Source organism: Tachypleus tridentatus, chromosome 12 (assembly GCF_004210375.1).
Source record: "Tachypleus tridentatus isolate NWPU-2018 chromosome 12, ASM421037v1, whole genome shotgun sequence".
Taxonomy (NCBI): domain Eukaryota; kingdom Metazoa; phylum Arthropoda; class Merostomata; order Xiphosura; family Limulidae; genus Tachypleus; species Tachypleus tridentatus.
In genome coordinates this window covers 13,716,812-13,731,975 of record NC_134836.1, presented here as the reverse complement: position 1 = coordinate 13,731,975, position 15,164 = coordinate 13,716,812, and the positions used below count along the sequence as shown (strand labels likewise).

Below are 15,164 nucleotides of genomic sequence, written 5' to 3'. Positions count from 1 at the left end.
TTTCATCTTCTCAGTGTGGATTTCTAGCTACAGTACCAGCAATAATTTGATTACCATATAATCAGTCTGTTTTCATATGTAAATAAATGGTGTATTTTACAATTTTGGAGATAAGGCTGGATAAATTGACCAGTTATTCTTTGAATAACTCAGAATTAATGAAATACTAATATTGCATGTAGTTTATAATTTTGATGTTTTGTTTTAGCTTTGTTTATAATAAATCTGTGTCAAACATTTTGAATTGCATTCTTGACATACTTAGATGTTATTATTAGGTAGATTTCATTCTTACTCTGTAGATGGTGATGGAGAAGTTGAATTGGTGATTGGTTTAACAGACCGAGTCTTGCGAACGTATCGTTGGGTTAGGCAACCCCATGTAAGTTGCAATAGTGCACTATTATATTATTTAACTTGTGTTTGTATTTGAACTTTGCCCCATAGTCTTAAAATATAAATGAAATACAATTAACTATTGTATTTTCTTAATGTATGAAAAGTACTTAAACTATGGGTGTTAAGATTTCATAATTTTTTTTCAGATTTGGCAATTGATAAATCCATATTTTATAATGTCACATTGGGAAAAAAAAACTAATTATAAAGTAAGATTTAAGAGAACTTAATGTCTAGTTAAATAGTCGATAGACTGAAATAAAATAGGGAAATAAGACAAACACCACAGCATATGTTAAAATTAATATACCTAAATTATGAAATTAAAATATATGAATACAACAAAGTAATTTAATTGTGAAATTAAAATGCATTGAAACCTTATTCTCTTTCCCCTTGAAATAGAATCCCACCAAATATCTTGTTTCACTTGTATGTGTTAGTGACTGTTATCTTTAGTTAACATTTAAAGAATTTCAAAATGTTTGGGCATATTTTATGTTTTTAGATATCTAAGTACCATACAGGCAGAAAAAATATAGTTAGCAATTTCTGATTTGTGGTTGGTATTAATAAAAATACATCCTTTTGCAGCACATTTGCTAAAACACATTTGTGCAGAAATATGTCAAATGGGTCATGAAAGAAATCTTGAAATTGAATTATGAAAACAGTTTAGTTTTAGGTATGTCAATTATAATACTTAACTACTTTCAAAATTTGAATTGCTTTATTCAAATGTTTCATTAAAAACTAATTATTTAGCAAGTCTCATTTTACATTGTTTCATTCTCTTTTGCTTTTTTTTAGGTGTTTCACACTTTTGGTAAAGTACAGCTAGTTAAAACTTTAATATGGCTCTAACTTTTTATTGTGATAATTTATGTGTAGTTATTATTTAATGCAAAACAATTACATAGTAAAATAATAATAATAATAAAATTATATTGAATAGGAGTTTCATTAAATTAAATGGTCATTTCTGTGAAAGTGGCATATTTCGTGCTGTGTAAAACCACTGTGCTACTGAATATTAAATTAAGTGCACATTTCTTCAATTCTTTTATTTTAGGAAGAGGTGTAATACTATTCCAAATGTATAACTAGTCCATTATAGGTTTCAGTTAAAAGAGTACATTTATATTTGACACATAATTTCGGTTCATTTTATCTATTTTAATATTACATTTTATAACTAAAAAATTGTAACTAGTAAACAAGAGTTACAGGAAGGCATTTAAGTATGGAAAATGTTACCATTAATGATATTGTCTAAACAAGTTTTACTCTTTGTTGCAAATAATATTGAAATTATCATGTCACTGATACAGATAAATAATATATACTTAGTGCCATCATACCAAGATGTGTGCATTCTGCCCCAATTGCCTCATTGATTTAAAAATACTTTCGAAAATATGCTTATTGCTATTTTTCCATGTATGAAACAAAAACACTTAAGATTTATTCAATAAAAATGTTTTGCTTATCTAAAGGTATACATAGTTTTTGAAATTCCAAATTTTTTATTTTGGATTAATTTCAGCATGCTCAAAACAAAACTAGTGTTTGCCAATTTTCTGAATTTTTGTGAATATAATATGACACTCATAGTCTCCTCGGAGAAAAATCAAAATAACATAAAGCAGCATTAATTTGCTTCTAACTTCAACACAAGTATAGTTTCACCAATTTTTGATAAACACTGTTTCTTAATTTTGGTTGTCATTGTATGATGTAATTATTTATCTATATCTCAGTAGTGTTTCTACTGCTTATGCCCAATATAGCGAGAAGTTCAATTGAGATTCACTTAGAAATGGAACAAAATATTAAAAACTTAGCTTGGTAATAAATTTCTAAGAGAAAACTTCAACTACAGTTACTGTCTTGAAACTTTTATATCTTGTTTTATTATTTTATACTTCATATACTTCATTTGAATGTGGTGGTATGACAAGAAAACCTCAAAGATGAGGTAAGCTTGGTTAAATTATTTTACACTTGATTGTATCAAGTTTTGTATCATTGGCAAGTCCACTCTGATAAGCTGCTTAAGTAACTACTTGAATAATCAAGGAAAATAACACACATGCACAATATATAAATATAAAATCAGTTTAAAACTTGTTACATATGTTAAGTGAAACATTGGAGTTAGTAAGTTAAACTTGCCTTGTTTATAATTTTGGTATGGTAAACCAGTGATCATAAACAGAGCAAAACTGCATGCAGTATTGTTTGAATCGAAAAAAAATTAAACTTTACAGTTTTATAAAAAAAAAACTTATTGGAAAGTTTTACAACAATGCAGGAAGGCATGAAAAATCAGTTATTTAAGGCTACAGTAAACATATGCATCTAATTTATTTTATGAAAGGTTGTCATAATGAAATCTTTTAGAATTTTCTGAGCTGAGAAATGAGACCAGTATGTTATGTAAAAATAAGGTATTTAAGTTGCAGAACATACATGATCCCAAGAAATTTCATGTATATTTTAAATCTATTTCATCACAAATATTCTAACCCAGGCAAATTTGTGAAAACCCAATTACATAACTCCTGGTTGTATTAGGATTGTTACTGATGTATAGAGAAAGAAAACTTTTTTTTTCACATCCTGATGTATTTATATTTTAATATTTTACTTTCTCTAAGTATATCTAAATGTGAAGGCTGGCTACTAAAAAACTTGATAAAATGATTTGTTCACACTTTGTCTTAAAAACTGTTATGAATTATCATAAATTTATATGTAGTTCTAAACAAGATCTTAGTGTATGTGAAGTTGCACATCTATGTGATAGGATTACATAAGTTAAATTCCAATATGATACCTTACTTCTACTTGCATAATAGGTATTCTCAACTTGTACTACCCTCTGTGTAATTTTAGCTCACCACTAACCTTGATGTTCCCACCTACCCTTGCATGTTTACATACGTATAGCTGTGCTTTAGCATGCAAATAAACATCCAACACCTGTTCAATAGGAATGTGACATGCCTTCCTACTCCAGTTGACCCTCTCTACACTGTAATTTATCACATCTCAATTAAGCATTCAAATATACAGTTGTACTTCAATTCTTTTATGCACTTTTCTTCATTTTTATAGGCAAAACACTTTATTGGGTTTTGACAACTTAATTCATTATAATTTCATTCCTCCATAGTTTTTTTTAATGTTTTTGTTTTTGTATCCACGTTATGAACTGTCACTTTATCACTACAGTGACTTCAGCCATACATCTTGCCACTGCTGTTGTAGCTTGGGAATTCACACTTTCTTGGAGGTCTTGGCTAGAGTACATCACAAATTGGAAAATTCATGTGCTTGCTAGGTCTTTAGAAATGTAACTGGATACCCTGTTCTTGGGTGAATTTGGCCAGGGCAACAAGAACTTTGACAACCTATTTCCATGTTCTTCCTTTGCAGTGAATCCCATTGGATGCTTTGTATGTACCTGATCCTTTGTCTGCCTTTTTGGAAATAATTTCCCAGATAATTTGTTTTATCTATATCCTCTGCATCTTTTCTCCTCTCTCCTTTATTCTACATCTTTGTTGTATCATTTAGTGTTCCCTCACCTCACTTGATATGAGTGTCATGCTCATCAATTTGTAGCCTAACTATGTTCAAGTGCCAGCATGCCTCATTCCCCATGTATATCTGACTCCTGTGCCTTGGCATTTACAGATTATATTTTCCATATTTGGATTCATGGACTTTGGAGTCTTTCACTCAAGCATGAAACTCCATTACTACAAACTGATTTGAGGTTTTATCCAGCCTAATTTTCACATCTTTGGTTTACACTCCCCACTGTTCTTCTTCCATTTACCTCCTTTCTAAGGCTCTTCTCCAACCTTCTGAAAGGTTTTTAGTGGATACTTTGTACCCTTATCTCATCCAAATTGGTGTGCTTATCTTTTTCTGCCTTATCCATGCATACTTGGCTCCTTTGTTGTTGGGATCTTTATGATAGGAATGCCTTCTTGTCACATGTCTTCCCACTTCTTATAAAAGGAACCTTTGTTGGCTTCCATTTTGTATCATTTGTTGTTTAGAAATCTTCCTGATACATTGGAGTCTAGGAAGGAAGTTGCATGTCAACATTCCTCCCTTACCTCTTTAATTTGTTATCTTTCCCAAACCTCTCCAGTTTCAATTCTCATGTCTCTTCCTCCTGCTACCTCTGCACAGCATGACCAAGTGTTAAGGGCACTAGACTCGTAATCTGAAGGTCACAGGTTGATGTTTTGGATGCACACCTCCAGATTTACCTTCATTTTATTTACAGCAGTTTCCCAATTATTCAATTTTTCCATTCTACCTTTTAGTCTGTTGTTGGTGCCTTACATCTTCACACACCATCACAACTAAAGTTTGTGGTTCCATTACTTCATGAACAACTTGCTTATTTTATCTCCATCACAACAAGTCTCTCTCACTTGTACATCTTTCCTTTCCTCCTACAAGTGGTTGCTCAGGTAAGATGACTAGTCAAGCTGGAGAAGTCCTGTCTAAACCTGACTTGGTATCTAATCCATTTGGGGGTATTTTTCAACACCTTCCTCAAAAGGGCCCAGTCTTCTCTTCATGTGATGTTAATGGAGCTTTTGGTTTCCAAAACCAACCCCCCTCCTTCTCTCCATACACATGTTCTGTCTTTTTTTTTGTGATTTGGTCATCCATGGAAGCCCTTTTACACTGAGGTTGTGCATACAAATATGGCCTTTAATAAGTGTTTCACAGTCAATGAGATATTTTTTCAGAATCGCTTGAGTTTGTCATTGTCCTTGGCTGGTGTTCTACATCCTGTTTGTCCAGATTTTCAAATGTTCGTGGATACATTTCTTGTGGGATTGGCTGCATTTATGGGTTCTCAGGTCCCAGGTCATTGGGCAATTGTCAAATCTTCCCTCCACATCAACCTATTAGAACTTATTGCAGTTTGTTGAGCCTTGGATCATTTTCTACTTTTGGTAAGAAGCAATTTGGTTGTGATCTATTCTAGTAATTTGACTGTTGTCTCTTGCATAAATTATCAAAGGGACACCCATTTATGTTCATATTGCTTTCAAACATTGACTTTCCTTTTGTGGGCTTAGTATATTAGCAAGTCCATCTTGTTTATCATGTCCCAGGTGCTCTGAATCATACTGGCAGACCAGTTTTCTCATCTGGACAAGATTTTACTTAGAGTCATCTCTTGGTCCTCAAGTTTTTTGTCGGTTATGCTCCTGATTTGGTAATCCTCTTCTGGATGCATTTGCCACCCATCTCAATTGCCTTTTCTTTTGTCTTCTGTTCCATATTTTTTTAGCTTTGTCAGTAGATGCTGTCATTAAATATTGGATTAAAATTTACTCTCATGCCTTTTTCTTATTCATGTTCTCTTCTTGATCCAAATAACTCCATATTGAGTCCTTCTCATAACACCATTCTTGCATGCTCAACTGTGATTTCTGTTCATGACCCTCTTTCAATCATCTCCTCCCTTATCTGTTCCACTTCGCTGATCCCTATTCTATTAACCTTAGTCCGTTATATTTGATCTTGTTGTCACCATGCTTTGGCTTCACATGTGGATTTCATCTGGTCACCTGTGAAATGATATGAACTCCACACAAATATCCTTCTTTTTGTCTGGTTAAATTCATATTTTTACCTTGAATGTTTACCAGAGAAAATTGTGCATTTTTTTACCATTGATCTCTGCAACATAGTTTCTCATCCTCCCACTCCATGGTTCCCTACCTTATAGATTTCTTAACTTGACTATTCAATAATGATTTATAAGTATTCACCACTACTGGCTACAGGGCAGCCTTATCTAATACCTTTCATTTCTCCTGCTCCTGTCGCATGTTTTCTTCTATTCTTTCTCTCCCATTTTGTTCCTTTCATTTGATTTGTACTCTGTCTGACTGGAACCTGAGTATAGTCCTTCATATCTTTACCCTTTTTTCATTGGAACATTTGGGCACTTGCTTATTGTAACACCTCTCCATAAGATATATTTTTATTCCATTTTACTTGTGGTGGTTGCAGGTTTGAATTTTTTGGTATTGATATCTCTCATATCCTTTATTGCCATACCTGTGTATTCCTTTATCAAGGTTGTGGTTATTTCTAAAAACTTCAGCATTGCATAAAGGGGACATTTCCCTTACACCTATTTCCGTTCCTTCCATCTCTCTATTTTTTATTTGTGTATCAATCCTGATCTTCACTGCCCAATATGTGCTGACTGGATCCTAAATGTGGTCCTTCATGCTTTTACCCTTCCATTTGAAACTTTGGTCACTTGCTCATTGTACTACCTGTCTTTTGCCCTTTACTTACCAGTGTCATTTTGTCTTATTGTGAGAGCAAAATCACATTTATGAATTGAAGAAAGTATAGAGAACTTATCTTTTATTGGATTTCAGATTTTATATTTGTAAATAGTAGCATAACATTCCATTATTTATACTAAATTGTAATGCTTAATTGTGTTTGAAGGAAAATTTACTTAAAAGAAATGCCAAAATATGTTTGAGACTACAAATGGGTGCCTTCTAAGGATTTTTTTTTAACCCAGGAACTTGCTATTTATGTAACACCCTTGTTCATTACATCCAGTTAAAGACTACCTTTTCTTCACTCAGCATCTGACATCACCTCCATGTGTACAATAAAATGCACGTGATACCATGTGTTCCCAACTCACTGTCTCCTTCACACTGAATTCAAGCCTTGTTCAAGATCAGCTTCCTTCTTGGCTTTTTATTATTTGCTGTATGTTATTCAGAAAGTGTTTAACCCATTTTTGTAAGAAGCAATTATAAATAAACTCTAAAACATTTTTAAGACTAACTAGTATGCATTATATCATCATCAAAGCTTATAGTATTTTATCACTTCAAATATGACCAAACCATAATTTTGCATGTGGGGCTAAAGAGAAGTACTTTGGGACTTCTTAGATAAAAAAAACAACTTAGGTTTAACTAACTAACATGGCAGTAATTTAAATTGTAAAACTTTCAGCGAATGCAAGTCAAAGGTGTCAATTTCCATGTTATAATCATTGTATGCCACATTTAACAAATTGTAGGATGATAAGGAAAGCAAATGATCAAACTTTATTCTCTGGATTTTACAATATGAATGCTTAATATAGTAACTGCCATTTTATGTAGAGGTATTAGTAGTGATCAATAGCACTTTTTTGTGTATGTCTTGGGAAACTTGCTTTTGGAAAAAAACTGCATGGGATGTATGTAACTTTTATTTTTCAATAGTTGGTTAAATCATGCTATATCATATATATTTATATTAATCATTATATTGAGAAATTAACTCAAAGTAGATATAATTTTATAAAAGAAGTTGATCCACAAATGTTAGGATTAATATCTATCGTGTGGCGAGTACATTGTCTTCACATGAAGGCTTAGTGCTTTGAACTCAAATAGCTTGTGACTTTTATACTATATGCTTTTCCTTTCAAACTAGCAGTTTTAAGTTCAATAATTTAGCATAATTTTATATTTAATTCATAATAAAAATGATTCAATATTTAGAATAACTATGTACATACTACTAGAACTATATAATAATTTTATATTTCCTTCTTCCTTGTTACTATCTCTATAGTAAGATCCACACTTCTGTTGTTATTTTATAATTAAAACAGTGTAACTGATGTATACAAAAAATATATTATTTTTGACATTTTGCAAATGGTTTAAAACATTGTGTACAAGTAGCAATAATAAAACCCATATGTTGTTTTGAACCAGACTAAACACGTTTGTCTCTAATACTAGAGAGGAAACTGTGACATTCTCACATTTGGGATGTTAATACACTGAAGAGATTAAATTTCAAATTCCAATATGAATCTGATGAGAGGAATGTGACCTGGACTAATCTTTTAAGTACTGCAAAGTGATTTTTCTTTGTAATTTATGGTGTCTGTATCTTTTGGTAATTTCTTGTAAGAGAATGTATTATGTAACTAGGGTCAGATGGTGTTGTTATACCATCTGTACTGTATACTATTACATACATTCACTAGTAGTGATAATTAATGTTTTGTCTGTATAGTGAAACCACAAACAAACAAGTGTTGAACGAGACTTGCTTGAAAGTTGAATATCATTTCTTTGAAGTACCAGAATGTTTTCATACTATCATATCTACAATAATGTGTCAAATGTGCTTGCACTAGACTAAAACGAGAGTGGTCACCAACAAGTGTGATAGTTATACAGTAAATGTACAATGTTCATGCTGCTAACTTTATGGTTTTCTTTGCACAATAAACAAAAGTGTGACTCAAGTTAAACATAAAATAAATACATTTATGAAGAAAAAAATAAAATATTTTCTATATACATATGTAAACATTCAATTATACTTTTAAAAAATCAACCTAAAATATACAATTTTTTTTTTAAACTTAGAAATATTATTTTTGGTTTTGTATATTACTTGAAACCATAAGGAGAGTACATGATTATTAAAACATTTAAGACACAGTGCTCTGCAAAAGTGTTAGGATAAAGTCAAAAATTAGATTTCAGGCTGCTTTTAAAGAACAGTGGAATGTAAATTTTGAGTAAAACATCAAAATGTTATTAATATTCATATTTACTTCAACAGAAATGCTTGGGTTCAGCAAACAGTTAATATTTTGTTTGTACCCTCTTTTTCTTTTCATAACTGCAACCAGTCTTTCAGGCATTGCTGCACCACATTTAAAGTGTTATTTAGGAATTTTGCTGTAATTGTTTCTAATGCACTACAATAAAGTTTCTATTGAAGTAACTTTAATTTTTCAAGTTTTTGTTCTATGAAATCCCAGATATGCTCAACTGAGTTAAGATTGGGGCATTGTGGGGCCATTGCATTATTTGAATAACCTCAGCAACTTTTTTCTTAGCTAGGTAATTTCTGCATAGGTTGAATGAGTTTTTTGGGTCATTATCTTCTTGGTAGTAGAATCATTTACCAATAATATCAAACCACTGTGCATATCATGACAGATCAGTATCTGATAATACTTGCACTGGTCCATTGTTCCATCTATTTTGCAAATGTTCTCAGCAGAAAAACACTCAAACCATCACACTGCCTACCCTATATTTCATGGTAGGTACTATGCATTGAGGTGTCATTCACCTCTCTTCCAACACTTGTCAACAGGAATCAGTAAAATATTACCATAGTGCTGAAATTTAAATTACATAATGGCATTGAAGAATTAGTCCCATTGAATGGAAAGAATGACAAAGTATTCTCTTGTCTTAACACTTTTTCCTAGTACTGTAGACAAAATTTCATTTTATGGATAATAAAAGGTTTTGAGAGATGTTAAAATAATGTACTAAAATATGAAATGTAAGAAGTTCAAATTTGGAACATGTATAAATATTGTAATCTTGTTTAATATTCTGGAAATTGCATTACAAAATGGTGTTCATGAAAGATGATAATGCATAAACATTAAATATATCAAAGTAACAGGGTTTTTGTTTCCTAAACTACATGTACATATGAAAGTTTTTGTGAAGTTCCAAACAATTTCCTCCAGTAGTTTTATTGTTGGAACAAAATATACAGTGGAGCGCCATTAAGCCGCAGACCAGTAAACCGCGAAATCGCTTAAGCCACTGCAGCAAGTCTTGTCCCAAAATTTTTGATGTATTAAATCTACTACCTGGCTTTTTAAAGTTTCTCACACTCTCCTTATCTTTATAACTTCAAGGGGATATTTGAAAAGGATTTGCTTTAATTTGGGAAATAAATAAAATATATTACAATAGAAATCGACCGTTAATCAACCTTATCCGCTCTCTATGTCAGCTTTATGGAGGTCACCATTGTTACCAAATCACACCTCTCCATACATTAAAGTTAATCCGTGGTAAATCCGTGAAAAGAGTGATCAATAATTAAAGTATAATTTTGATTCGATAATCCGATATTTTTATGGAATTGTATAAATATTGGCGACAAACCCAATAGAAATCACTTCAGTTTCTGAATTAATAGTGAGCATATCATATTTACATGGCGGCCCGAATGTAACATGGGAAGACGATATTTTACAGGGAAAAGCGAACCATTGCAATGCATTGGTCATTTGTGTTAAAACGGCACTTGTCAATTGTATCTGAATAGTCTATACATTAATATTATAATGATCATGCAATGGCCCGGATGAGGCTCCTCGGCGGAGCTGTTGGCGACTTCGGCTTTTCAGTCACAAAGGTTTAAGCTGCGGACCACTTAAGCCACGGTTAAGCAGGTTGACACCCCCCCCAAAAAAAAAAAAAATACCGCGGCTTAATGGTGCTCCACTGTAGTAAGACGTGGGTTGGCTATACAGTAAGTTAGTAACTAGCTTGCAAGTCCAATATCTTTGTTAACAATGTCTCGTGTAATCTCTATCACAATATTTATGTATTCCTTTGTTTGGATTTTAGTGTTTGTTTGTTGTTTTTTATATTTTTTCAAAAATGTCAGCAGCATGTAAAGGGAACATCATTGTCTCACCTATTTCTCTTTTATCTTGTATTCCCTTGCCAGTTCTGATCTTCATTGCCCAGTGTATGTTCTGCATTGCTTCCTTCCATAATGCCATTCCCACCTATTTGCAATATAAAATACCTCCTTTGTCTGTGACCTTTTTTCTAGTATCATAACCTGTTTGTTGCATCACCTTATTTGGTTTGATTAGCAATTGTTATCTGAGGATTTTAATCACATTTACCAAGTATCTTTACACCAAATCCATCATCCCATCCTCTCGCTAGCTACCCACTTCCTTCACTCATTGGAGAAGATTGTTCAAACTGGCATGTAGACCACAACTCATACTTTTATAGCCCACTGCTTGCATCATATGGCTGTCTCCTCCTCATGTAGCTATCACTTGTCCCCTGTCACCATCCTTAATACCTCATTTTATCTGTGAGAAGCTAAGTTGTTTCTTAACATTACAGTGCTCCCTTTCTCAGGGCAGGGATCTTGCACTGTGATGGGTGTAGTGTTTGTTCAGTTATACTTCAACATAAATCTGCACCATATAACTGTATGTCTACACCACTCACTGAAGAAATGGAATATTCCATAAGACTGCTCAAGATTGCCTTGAAGTATCTTTCTTCATAAATAAGGCTCAAAACAGACCAAATCAACTTGTGGACTATCATGAATGGACTAGTCTCAGTATTGCTGGGATCTCTGATGTTACTTGAATAAGCCAAAGCTAGCCTGTTTTTCAAAATAGGTGTTGTTGTTTTTTTCTATTGCACTGTCTTATGGTGTAGCATTCCTCTGGACTCCATTACACTGTTCCCTCATCTTCTGGTGGAGTGAGGGGATTCTTATCATTTCCTAGCTGCTAGGATGGTGAACCATAGAGGCTTCCTCTTACATGTGACTGCCTTCACTCAGTTGAGAGTAGGCCAGTGGTGTTCTGTTGGTGTAAATGGTAAGTACTCGCCTTCCATCTTCTGTCATGGACCTGATGAAAAACTCTCAATGCTGCCAGGTTTTGAACTGGAGTTGACTTGCTACATTTGCTTACCCACTCCTTCTGCCACCTTTGCCCAAATGTTGGGTTCTTTGGAGGCATGGTGTTGGTTGTGTATTGGATTTGCACACATGCTGTGTCTTGGTGGTTGGAATAGAAGCTTTTTCTCTTCTGATTCCTAGGCTTGAGGTGAAAATGGTTGGAACCCTTCTTCTATGACAGACCAAAAGAAAATACCTAGTGCTGTCTGATTCTGGACTTCAGTTGACCAATCAAATATGGTGTGACATGATATATTAAGATATCACACTGCATGGATTCTCTTTGGGCATTTTTTGAAGTATTTTTATCTAGGTAACTTTGCAGCATATCCTCCACTGTTTTATTGTAGGAGTCTAGTTATATCGTGAGAATAGGTAAGGAGTTGTATTGAAAGTTAACATCTTTCTACACTGAAAATGTATTTCTGATGTATACTCACCTCTGTTGCATTTTCCACCATCCTCCCTGTTCTTGATGCATCATTTTTGCCTTATCTTGTAGTGATAAAAATACTTTATAGAGGGAGTCAATTGTATTAGTAGGGTGTGTTGCAGTTCTGTGAGTAGTGGGTTGCATGATACAGCAAAACTATACCATGTGTAAACATGAGAGGGTAGGAGGAAGTTTCAAGGCTAGTGGCAAGTAAGATTTGTATATACAGAGGGTAGTGCAAGTAGATAAAAGCAATTATGTGAGAGAGGTAAGAATTTATTGGAAATATATTTTCATTGTAGGAAAATGTTAACTTTCAAAATTTTTCTGTTAGAAACATTTTAACACCCATTTCATTTAGTAGAGATTATGCATTTACAGCCAATAAGGTAAACTGAAAGGAACGTAGAATAGTTAAAGGAAACTGGCTCATACAAGTGGTTAAAAAGGGGCCATCGTTCAAGTGCTCTTGAATTTCTTTTGTTTAATAATGTGGCTACTTTGATACCTTCAAGAGCAAAATCTCCTAGTTTATGGAGATAGAGAAGAAATTCTGATTTTATGCACTATTTTGTTGTTGTTGTTTATTTTATTTTATTTTTGATTATGTAATGTTAGCAGTCTGATATATATGCAAAAACGGCTTGTTTAAGTTGAGAAAATATTTTACGTAGAAGTGGGTTTTCTTGACATCACTGATTAGCAGTCTGATGTTTATATGTTATATCCAGTGTTGTTTTTTTTCCACCCCAGAGCTCAACTTCAGATTTTAAAGGAAAATTAGTAGGACTTCATAAATGGGAATTTCCAAATCAGGTAGGCAGCTTTTACTACTGTTTTTAAAATGTGAGATATTGTGATATTTTAACAGTGAAATTCCTGAAATTGGTGTGATAATTCGTGAACAAGAAAAATAAAAAACAGTTGTTTTTTAATATTTGAAATGGCGAGTTTGATACAGTGTATTTAATATTTTTATATTGTAACTTTACATTTACAATTAAATTGTTAATAGATATTTTAAAAATCATACATTTTTGACTTTTTAATGCTATAGTAGAAAATCACTGCAGTTGAATAAGGTAAAAAAAGAAAGTTATGTCCCAAAAATTCCAAAAAAATCTAAGACATCCTCTTTGACCCAAATATATTTTGTGTTCTAATAATAATATTCATCAGTGAAACCAGAATTAGTTTTCAATTATACTTCATAAATATCAGGCTTTTTTTTAACATGTCAGAACTAGCATTAACTCTTTAAATTACGAGATTGCTTACATACCACTGAATACAAGTAGGGACAGCATATTTCACCATATTTGGTTATTTTATGCATTTGCCTGTTATAACACTCGGTGTAAAGATCTGACCCAAAATTGTGTAAAATAATTCATATACCATCTACAATACATTAGTAATCCCAGCAGTAATTTTGGGGATAAGTTTAGTATTGGTGGTATATTGCTTCAGTTTTGTGTGTTACATGTATGTTATTGGAGATCTTTGAACCATAAACAATTTGGACAACAAATATTTTGAAAAATGTTAAAAATGGAATGGATCCATATAAACCTTTGTAGTAATTTTAGGCTAAAATTGTGCAAAACAAGGTGTTATACATTCTTATCTTTTAAGTTTTAGTAGAGTATGCTACCAGTTCTTAAGCATATGTGCAATTTGTATAAGTAGCATTTTAACATCTTCACATCGAATTAATATTTTTGTTTAAATCATGTTAGAAGACTGTAGCTGTATTTTCATTCAATTTGAAAGATCATTAAAGATTATACATAAAGAGCTTAAGACATAACTCTTTTGGGTCTTTCAATCAAGTGGTTAGATATTTGTTTTCAATTATAATTCATAAATATCAGGCTTTTCTTAACATGTCAGAACTCACATTAACTCTTAAATCATGTTAGAAGACTGTAGCTGTATTTTCATTCAGGTTTCATAAGGAATATTAGTACATCCATAAAAAGAAATTCTCCAACTTTTTATTGGATGACTGACAGTGTTATAGGTCTCAAGACCACCCACCAGAAGATCTTGGTCTTGACCCTCCAAGTCTCTGTTTTACTTATTTCAAAAATGAGACCAGCTAAATTTAGAAGTTTTTACTGTGTTAAAGCAGTCATCTATGCATAATTAAGTATTAAATATCAATTACACAGCAGTTCATATGAGGCATGGTGTACCATCAAAGATATTTTACTTGTAAAACTCTGTTGGTATTACATTTTTGCAGTAATGTTTGTAGCACCTCCATTATTTTTGTGTATGGATGCCAATTTGCAGTTATAATCCATACTATAAAAACTAACTTCTACTATACATTGCATTTTGTGTAGCCTTACAACAAGTTTTTATGAACTTCATCTGGTGCACAAATGAATGTCAAACCCAAGCAATTATTCCTGATATTCAACATGTCCAGTAGATCAACTGTGATCATTTTTGGCTTCAAACATCATAAAGAATTTGCTGGTGCCAATACATGTTTGTTTTATTTAACCTTTTTAATTTTAATTATTCATTTATATTTTTTGTTTTCATTGTTTTCTCTCTCTCATAAGAGGAGACATTAAAGCAAACAAACTTTATTTACATCTTAAACACACATTTTTTAGACATTAACCTGGCAGTGTTTGCTTTAATTAGAAGAAGTGTTGATAAATGTATTTTGAGTAACACTGTTGTGGGTTAAAACTGGTCTCCTGTGTTGACTCTATAGTAGGTAGCTGTTATTCTG

At 32.5% G+C, this 15,164-nt stretch overlaps 1 protein-coding gene across 9 annotated transcripts in view; it reads left to right on the top strand.

The window, feature by feature from the left end:
- The window catches only part of LOC143234859 (KICSTOR complex protein ITFG2-like), a 78,939-nt gene that overhangs the window by 34,719 nt on the left and 29,056 nt on the right, over positions 1–15,164 (top strand). For 5 of the 9 annotated variants that reach the window (XR_013018835.1, XM_076472547.1, XM_076472551.1 and 2 more), the window contains 2 exons: positions 279–382; positions 13,166–13,228. Coding sequence is in view for 7 of the 9 variants with exons in the window: in XM_076472547.1 (XP_076328662.1) it covers positions 279–382; positions 13,166–13,228 (167 nt within the window). In the remaining 2 variants the exon portion in view is untranslated. The remainder of the gene's footprint in view (positions 1–278; positions 383–13,165; positions 13,229–15,164) is intronic. The other 4 variants (XR_013018836.1, XM_076472549.1, XM_076472552.1 and 1 more) reach the window with 1 other exon arrangement.